This window comes from Eucyclogobius newberryi, unplaced genomic scaffold (genome assembly GCF_026437365.1).
Source record: "Eucyclogobius newberryi isolate DKJ021-1_F unplaced genomic scaffold, fEucNew1.0.hap1 SCAF_1, whole genome shotgun sequence".
Classification (NCBI taxonomy): Eukaryota; Metazoa; Chordata; class Actinopteri; order Gobiiformes; family Gobiidae; genus Eucyclogobius; species Eucyclogobius newberryi.
The window spans coordinates 4,227,793-4,237,973 of record NW_027315723.1 but is presented as its reverse complement, the minus strand read 5'-3'; the positions used below and the strand labels follow the sequence as shown (position 1 = coordinate 4,237,973).

At 39.9% G+C, this 10,181-nt stretch overlaps 1 protein-coding gene across 1 annotated transcript in view; it reads right to left on the bottom strand.

The window, feature by feature from the left end:
- LOC140358650 (sodium- and chloride-dependent GABA transporter 2-like) overlaps window positions 1-9,871 on the bottom strand; it is a 56,930-nt gene extending 47,059 nt beyond the window's left edge. The window contains exon 1 of the mRNA XM_072443683.1: window positions 9,852-9,871. Within this exon, the coding sequence (XP_072299784.1) occupies window positions 9,852-9,856 (5 nt within the window). The 5' untranslated portion in view covers window positions 9,857-9,871. The remainder of the gene's footprint in view (window positions 1-9,851) is intronic.
- Window positions 9,872-10,181: the final 310 nt, after the last annotated feature.

The following is a 10,181-nucleotide window of genomic DNA, read 5'->3' as shown; positions in this document are numbered from 1 at the left end:
ACCGCATACGTCAATCAAACCCCTTAGAAACTCATATTTAGGATTAATGGGGATTGTAGTTTATCATCAAGAATACACCAGAATGAATAAATAATAATGGAATATTCTCAATAATTACTACTAATATATACATTTAAAAAGACAAACTGTTAATAATGTCACATTCATGTGCATATAACTGATGTAAATAGAGTGTTTATTTTACCATTATTATTTGTATTATTTTGTCTTACTCTAGCTGTTTTTATTTTATTTTATCTTTATTTCCCCCTCCATTCCTTATTAAGAAATGAGAGGTTCTGAGTTTTTGTTTATAAGAGTTTTGTTTATAAGAGTTCTTCTATTAAGAGTGTTTTTCAAACTTCCTATAAGTTATCTGTCCTTTTCCTCTGTATCTACCTGCGTTGCAACAATGAAATTTCCCCATGTGTGGACAATAAAGGAATATCTTACCTTATATTGAGTGATATTTTGAAATTACCTGTTCAAAATCAAGTATGTGCATTTAATGAAATATAAGATAGTGACATTTAAAAGCTATAACACAAAATGTGGGGCGTTCGAGGGGGTGCAGACCTTTGAAGAGGGCTCCAGACGTTCGGTGAAACGTGCGCACATTATGCACGACATACATGTTTTGAGCAACAGATAAACACCCATTGCCAACACAGGGTTAATCTCTGAATACGAGAGGGCAGTGAAGGAGTGGGTCAGCATGCCCCTGTTCCCCTCTGTGCCCCTCCTCTGTGCCCCTCCTCTGTGCCCCTCCTCTGTGCCCCTCCTCTGTGCCCCTCTGTACCCCCCTGTGCCAATCTGTGCCCCCCTGTTCCCATCTGTGCCCCTCCTCTGTGGCCCTCTTTGCCCCCCTGTGCCCCTCTGTGCCCCCCTGTGCCCCTCTGTGCCCCCCTGTGCCCCTCTGTGCCCCTCTGTGCTCCCCTGTGCCCCTCTGTGCCCCCCTGTGCCCCTCTGTACCCCCCTGTGCCCCTCTGTGCCCCCCTGTGCCCCCCTGCTTCTCTTTGCACTTGTCTTTCTCCTTTACTTTTCGAGTCTCAGTTTTAAACTTGCTCCGTTTCTTCATTTTGCAACATAAATGACGTGTTTGTGTCTAATATTGTGCATTGTTTTCTTTCTGCTTTGATCCCATGCGCTTTTTTGTGTAGAATAAATGTGAAACGTAAATGCAGAGGAAAGAGTCACGTCTGGGACTTGCTCTGGTGAACGTGATCCACAGTGACCAAGAAGTGACCGTGAAACACCGTGTTCCCTGTCCCACTGCAGCCTGACCGGCCCTGGCTGTGCAGAAGTACACTCATATCTGTAGCAGTGAGGCTCTGGAGCTGACCTGGGCAAACTACGGCCCGCGGGCCACATGCGGCTCGTTTGTCTTTATAATACGGCCCGCTGAACATGCCAAGTAATATTTAAAAAAAGAAAGAAAGAAAACATTATTTAAAATGTTTTTTGTTTTTTTTAAATCCCCCCTTAGGCCAGACCTGGGCATTTGTGGCCCCAGGGGCAAGCTGTGGCCCTCGGCATGTTTTAATCCGGCCCCTAGAGAGACTTTAGTTTCTATTTTTTAACTGTCTGTAACATCAGTCTGTACTTGTATCCTTAATAAAGATGACATTAAATTAATTAAATAATAGATTAAATAGCCTATGTTTGACAGAAAAGTGATATTTTATTTGATATTTTATTGTTATTATTATTATTATTTATATATACCAGGGTTTAGAATAAGCGGTATCGCATCGCAAAATGCGACGTAATTTCTCTCAAATGCGATGCATTTGTCAGAAAAAAGTGTTTTTGTATCGCAGCTTTTGCGATACAAAAATGTGTGTTCAATTGTATAACCAAAGCGCCTAAAAGTACTGATCACTCGTCAATCGATTGTCAATAACGACATGACACATGTGGAGGCTGTGTTGTCATGACGAGTCCCGCTGCTGCCTCAGATCGAGTCTGAAAGTGGGAGGAGCCACATGCGGTAAAGTTAGCGTCACAGATTCAGACTTCCGAGGTCAATAGCTCCGAAACGCAAAAGTCTTTGCAGATCATTCACAGCCAAAATATTCATATTTACACTGCCAAGCGACCTCGTTTTTAACAATCAGATGCATATTTTGGGCGCAGCGAATCACACGGCTCCAAATGTGCAGCCGGAGCCGAGACGAGTACTTAGGGACCGTCATCAAATAGCAAAACGAAAAATGGAAACGTTTTATAGCTGGAATGGAACGTCAAATAGAGCGGTAACAATTTGAATAACAAATAAAATACACCATGATGGAAACGCCACAGCAACCTTTATGTTTCCATCAGAAACTTAATACATATTTTTTGTGAGTGTAAAGACAATATGTAAATGAGACTCCTGCAATAGACATCTGATTGATGATGATATGGAAGAAAGTTGTAAATAAATTAATCCAATTTGGTGTTAATTAATTTGTTAAACAACAAATTTTATTTGCAAGTTTTCTGGGTTTTTAAAAAAAAAAAAAAAAAAACTTAAAAGTTCATTTGTTAGGAGGTTTTTTAAAATAGAATATTTACAAATACTTTTGAAATAAATAATCTTGTTACATCAATGGAAAATATTGATTGTTAGTCACTTTCGTGTTTTGCGATGCAATTATCAAATTGCTAAACAAATTTGAAAAAATGAACGGATTGTTTAGCAGCGCCGCTATACAAGAGAAAATCCTTAATCTGAACCCTGCATATATATATATATATATATATATATATATATATATATATATATTTATTTATTTATTTATTTATTCACACCAATGATCGCGGGCCGGCCCTCGGAGGAAAATAATGGCCTCCCCTGCTCATTTTTGATCTCCTAAGGCACCAGAACAAGTGCTATGACAGAACATAATATTATTGTCCTATATATTTCAATGGATTTCAGAATAATGACAAATTAGGACCACTGCCATAGCAATTCACAATTTAAAATGAAATATCCTCGCTTTTGAATGGGGAAAAGTGAAAAATATTGCCTGTAGGAAGTTGTAACTCATGAAATATTAGGAAGGAATCTTGAGCATTAAAGCCCAGCAAACTTAAAAATAAAATGCTTTGCACACGCTGAAAATACTGCTAAAGAAGAAGAGAAAAGTAGAATGATGTAATTAAGTATATTTGAAGTTATTTCACTGAAAGGGCACATTTTAAGTGTTTATTTGAGAAAACCCAATAACATCTGAAGTGTTGCAAGAAACACAAACCTTCAAATCTTGTAATGATGTCAACATGAAGGTTTTGTCCCAGGTCGACTCAGCCACAGCTGGAGAAGGAACCAACACCTTTACTCAAGAAAGAGAACTGTTATACTGTACAACATATGACTCAACAGTCTGAAAAATACCAGGAGAAGTTAAAAAAAAATGAAAAAAATGGTCAATTACAACAAAAGTATGTCTGACTCTGCTTTTAAAATGCAGTCTAGCGGTCTAATCTGTCTGTCTGTCCAGAGTTATCAGTTGAAATGCATCGCTTACCTTAGAATATATATATATATATCCCTTTAGCAGGCACAATGCGCAGGGTTTAATTCCTTACAGTGGTGGCCAAACAAAGCACGTAAGTCGATCCATGAGTTACATTCCACGGGGCTAAGTGCTGATTAAACAGATGCTTGGCTCAGATTGGCCCTTCACTGAAGTTCAAACCCTCTTCGAAAACAAAAGCGTTCAAGATAATGATTTATAACTTATGACTTTATAGCTGTACTACAGTGTGTGAGAGTGTGCGACACGTGCTTTTATTGTAGGGGAATAAAACATGAACTGTGAGCAAAGCATGACACATGTGGAGGCTGTGTTGTCATGACGAGTCCCGCTGCTGCCTCAGATCGAGTCTGAAAGTGGGAGGAGCCACATGCGGTAAAGTTAGCGTCACAGATTCAGACTTCCGAGGTCAATAGCTCCTAAACGCAAAAGTCTTTGCAGATCATTCACAGCCAAAATATTCATATTTACACTGCCAAGCGACCTCGTTTTTAACAATCAGATGCATATTTTGGGCGCAGCGAATCACACGGCTCCAAATGTGCAGCCGGAGCCGAGACGAGTACTTAGGGACCGTCATCAAATAGCAAAACGAAAAATGGAAACGTTTTATAGCTGGAATGGAACGTCAAATAGAGCGGTAACAATTTGAATAACAAATAAAATACACCATGATGGAAACGCCACAGCAACCTTTATGTTTCCATCAGAAACTTAATACATATTTTTTGTGAGTGTAAAGACAATATGTAAATGAGACTCCTGCAATAGACATCTGATTGATGATGATATGGAAGAAAGTTGTAAATAAATTAATCCAACTTGGTGTTAATTAATTTGTTCAACAACAAATTTTATTTGCAAGTTTTCTGGGTTTTTAAATAAAAAAAAAAAAAACTTAAAAGTTCATTTGTGAGCAAAGCAAAAGTAATGGGAAGAAAGTTCCTCTAGAACGCTTTAGAAAGATTTTATGTTTTGCCTGGATAAAGTGTGTCAGAAGTGATAAGGGACAGTATGTGTATGTGTGAGTATATTTACCATGGCCAGTGCACATGAGAGAACTAGTACTGCAGATAACACAATCATTTGATCATATTTTTGGTGTGTGTTTACATGCACAACAGATATCGACAAAGTAGAATTCATTTTAAATCACTCAATTTCAATCATTAAAGGTGGTATGGACGATTTTTTTCAGCAAATTTTGTATCATATTTCCTCGTGGCGTGGATAAATCATTTGTCCTGCCACGTATCAATCATAAAACGCACCTGCCGCTCACCTGCAGCCGCGTCAGGCTCGTCCCCACGTTTCCGCGTGTCTAAGCGCATGGATCTATCATAATATAGTTCCCTCAGTGCACGGGGCAAAATGAAGACGGAGAAAGACAGTTCGAGCTGACGCAGAAGTGGACAGAAATCTACGGGAGACGAGAGATGCGATGTGATCCGTTGCACTAATAAACAAACGCACGTGTGTGTTGTATCGGTCCACACGGGGGAGTGGCATGTGCACGGGGGAGTGGCATGTGCACGGGGGAGTGGCATGCGTACTTCCGCCTGCGTTCTCATATCGCCAAAAAATCGTCCAATACGCCTTTAACGTTTAATTTTAATTTTTTATTTATTTTTTCCCTCCATTCCCTATTAAGATATGAGATGAGTTTTTTGTTTTGTTTATAAGAGTTCTTCTATTAAGAGGGTTTTTCTTATTTTTCATAATTGTCCTTGAAAAATCTGAAAGAAATGAGATCACTGACTCCAGATGTAAATATTCAGTGGCAGTAATAGTTTGCTCAAATCCACTTTGCATTTAAGGGAGCAGCATGTGACGTGATGTACAAGAGGCCTAGTGACAAGTCAGGTCTGTGGAGAGGTGAGAGAACTACTCACAGTTAGTACATTTAAAGGGGACGTGTGCTGAAACCTTCTTACAGCTCATCATTAGTTTGCTCAAAATTGTGTTGTGATTGATTCCTGCAAGTGTGGCTTGAGTGCTCAGGAAATTCCTGTTTCCACCTACCCCCTGTCCCCGCCCCCATCCCTGCACTTGGTTGTACTTATTTGGAAAATGAAGAGTCCAAGTGATACATGTTTGGCCCTCAAACGTCACCGAGACGAGTTGATGTTGTTTTGAACTGTCGATTACAAAAGTTATTTGCAATCTCGGTGTCATCATGGACCCCACCCTCTCCTTTACTCCCCATGTCAGCCACATTGTCAAGACCTCATACTTCCACCTCCGCCGCGTCGCCAAAATCCGACACTGCCTCACCCTCCCCGCTGCTGAATCCCTCATCCATGCCTTCATCTCCTCCCGCCTTGACTACTGCAACTCCCTCCTCACTGGCATCTCCTCCCATTCCCTCCACAGACTCCAAATGGTCCAAAACTCCGCTGCCCGCCTCCTCACCCACACCCGCCTCCTCACCCACACCCGGTCCCGTGATCACATCACTCCCGTTCTCCGCTCTCTCCACTGGCTCCCCATCAAGCAGCGCATAAACTTTAAAATACTCCTCCTCACCTTCAAAGCTCTTCACCACCTTGCCCCCCCCTACCTGTCTGACCTCCTCATCCCCCACCGCCCCACCCGAGCTCTCCGATCCTCCTCCTCTCTCACCCTGACTGCACCAACATCCCGACTCAAAACTTTTGGCGACAGAGCATTCTCCCGAACAGCACCCCGACTCTGGAACTCCCTCCCCCAACCTGTCCGCCACTCTCCCTCACTCACAACATTCAAATCCCGCCTAAAAACATACCTCTTCACCCAAGCCTATGACCTCCCCAACCCCTAGCCTCCTCTACCCCATTGCCTACTCTTCTACCCCCTGTTACATCCCCATCTTTTTCTCTCTACTTCTTCTGTCTTGTTCATTTTATCTGTATATTAATGTGTATTGTACGTGTTGTCCCCCCTGTCTGTAAATACCCCCCCCTTTTTTTATTATGTTCAGCGTATTTGGGTCACTGAAAAGCGCTATATAAATAAAAGTTATTATTATTATTCATATAGAACTTATATTATACTTCAACACTACAAACCTGACAAAGCACAGTATGTCTCCTTTAATCATTGCGGCCTTATTCAAAATAATATTGCTCTAATCTAGAGTCAAAAAGTGTTTAAAGAGAATATTCATACTCAAGTGCTGGAAAACTACAATCAGGACAAATTCGTAAAAACGTTACTCGAGTAAAGAACTGACCTCTGTAGAATGTATAAAATGCACTTTTCGCCGTCTTTAGCGCGCGTCTGTTTTCTGGTGAGTTTAACAGCGTGTGTCATTGCAGGACGGGCTCAGCTGACTTTTTATGAACGCCGTAAAAACCCTCAAAACCTCCTGAAAGGGCCGATCCTGTTACACTGCTCCAGGTACGAGCCAGCAATTTGTCAAAGTCATCACGTGTTGACTTAAAAACACCTTTTCCACAAGTGCGAGAAGAACAGAAGCAGTTTAGCACAAAACAATATCATTTATAGCACCAGAGTTTATGACTTTTTGTGTTGATGGTTATCCAAGTGTGAAAGTATAGGATCTGTGGATTGTAAAGCAGAGAAAGCAGGTTTATAACGAGAAAGCAGGTTTATAACGAGAAAGCAGGTTTATAACGAGAAAGCAGGTTTATAACGAGGTTTATAACGAGAAAGCAGATTTATAACGAGAAAGCAGGTTTATAAAGAGGTTTATAACGAGAAAGCAGATTTATAACGAGAAAGCAGGTTTATAACGAGAAAGCAGGTTTATAACGAGGTTTATAACGAGAAAGCAGGTTTATAACGAGAAAGCAAGTTTATAACGAGAAAGCAGGTTTATAACGAGAAAGCAAGTTTATAACGAGAAAGCAGGTTTATAACGAGAAAGCAAGTTTATAACGAGAAAGCAGGTTTATAACGAGAAAGCAAGTTTATAACGAGAAAGCAGGTTTATAACGAGAAAGCAGGTTTATAACGAGAAAGCAAGTTTATAACGAGAAAGCAGGTTTATAACGAGAAAGCAGGTTTATAACGAGAAAGCAAGTTTATAACGAGAAAGCAGGTTTATAACGAGAAAGCAAGTTTATAACGAGAAAGCAAGTTTATAACGAGAAAGCAGGTTTATAACGAGAAAGCAGGTTTATAATAATAATAATAATAATAATAACTTTTATTTATATAGCGCTTTTCAGTGACCCAAAGACGCTGAACATAATAAAAAAGGGGGGGGTATTTACAGACAGGGGGGACAGCACGTACAATACACATTAATATACAGATAAAATGAACAAGACAGAAGAAGTAGAGAGAAAAAGATGGGGATGTAACAGGGGGTAGAAGAGTAGGCAATGGGGTAGAGGAGGCTAGGGGTAGGGGAGGTCATAGGCTTGGGTGAAGAGGTATGTTTTTAGGCGGGATTTGAATGTTGTGAGTGAGGGAGAGTGGCGGACAGGTTGGGGGAGGGAGTTCCAGAGTCGGGGTGCTGTTCGGGAGAATTATAACGAGAAAGCAGGTTTATAACGAGAAAGCAGGTTTATAACGAGAAAGCAAGTTTATAACGAGAAAGCAGGTTTATAACGAGAAAGCAGGTTTATAACGAGAAAGCAGGTTTATAACGAGGTTTATTAAGAGAAAGCAGGTTTATAACGAGAAAGCAAGTTTATAACGAGAAAGCAGGTTTATAACAAGGTTTATTAAGAGAAAGCAGGTTTATAACGAGAAAGCAGGTTTATAACAAGGTTTATAACGAGAAAGCAGGTTTATAACGAGAAAGCAGGTTTATAACGAGAAAGCAGGTTTATAACGAGAAAGCAGGTTTATAACGAGAAAGCAGGTTTATAACGAGGTTTATTAAGAGAAAGCAGGTTTATAACGAGAAAGCAAGTTTATAACGAGAAAGCAGATTTATAACAAGGTTTATTAAGAGAAAGCAGGTTTATAACGAGAAAGCAGGTTTATAACAAGGTTTATAACGAGAAAGCAGGTTTATAACGAGAAAGCAGGTTTATAAAGAGGTTTATAACGAGAAAGCGGGTTTATAACAAGGTTTATTAAGAGAAAGCAGGTTTATAAAGAGGTTTATAACGAGAAAGCGGGTTTATAACGAGAAAGCAGGTTTATAAAGAGGTTTATAACGAGAAAGCAGGTTTATAACGAGAAAGCAGGTTTATAAAGAGGTTTATAACGAGAAAGCGGGTTTATAACAAGGTTTATTAAGAGAAAGCAGGTTTATAAAGAGGTTTATAACGAGAAAGCGGGTTTATAACGAGAAAGCAGGTTTATAACGAGGTTTATTAAGAGAAAGCAGGTTTATAACGAGAAAGCAAGTTTATAACGAGAAAGCAGGTTTATAACGAGGTTTATTAAGAGAAAGCAGGTTTATAACGAGAAAGCAAGTTTATAACGAGAAAGCAGATTTATAACAAGGTTTATAACGAGAAAGCAGGTTTATAACGAGAAAGCAGGTTTATAAAGAGGTTTATAACGAGAAAGCGGGTTTATAACGAGAAAGCAGGTTTATAACGAGAAAGCAGGTTTATAAAGAGGTTTATAACGAGAAAGCAGGTTTATAAAACTCGGTTAAGGTCTAAAAACAGGTCACAGTCTCATCGTTAGTTTTGTAAAATACTGATGTAAATAAGTCGGTCCACATTTGATTTACATAAAGACAGATTACGAACAACAGAATTTGCTGAAGTTCAAATCAAATCGATCTGATCAGTTGGAAATGACATAAAATGATCTGTATTTAGTGTTTCTGGCAACGCAATGAATCAGGAGCTTAAGATCGGCCTCGCCCACAAAATATTATAAAATGTGACAAATTAAAGTGGTTTTGGCAAATAACAACTTCTGAGTTTTGAGTAGGAACAACAGTTTGGTTAGAAAAAAATCGCAAAAATATCGGGTTATTTGTTTATATGTTAAGAGGGAATTGAAAACAGCTCATTTAAATGTTGACCTTAAAGAGGTTCCAGAATGTTGAGAAATTAGGACAATATATTTTATCTTTTGAACGGGAAAAAGTCCTTGAAACATCTGCATAAACAGGAAGAGAAACCACTGAATCACTGCTTTTTGTGAAACTTAAACACAATTTTGATGCAAGAAAATATTGTATTTTCTGTAATGAAGGAAACTAACTGAAACGTCCACACTGGAAATACAGAATAAAGCCTCTTTTTTGGTCATAACAGTTCAAATTTTGGGTCAACTTCACTTTTTTTCTCATTCATTTCAAACCTCGATATTTGAAAATCCAGTTATTTTACCTTTTGCCGTTTGTTTTTGTCAGTAATATGATTTATAGCACTTTTAGGTTAAAACAATGCACACTGAGCCTACCTCATTAGTCCAATCACAGGCCGATGCGGAGCCACAGGTCACGAGCTCGGAAGTCATAAAACGCTTTGCACTCGTCCACCACCGACACATTCTTCTCGCTCCTTGTCTCCCCTCCTCCTTTTGCTCCCTTCTTCTCTCTCATCTCACTCTCTCCTCGTTTCCTCCCTCTCTCATCCCTCTCTTTCTCTCTCTCCCTCCCATGTTCTCTCTTGCCTTTTCTCCTCTCGTTCTTACCCTGTTTCTCCTCCCGATTCCTCCCCCCCCCCCCCCCCCCCCCCCCCCCCCCCCCCCCCCCGCTGGGGCCTAACTCAAATCCCTGCAGCTTACACC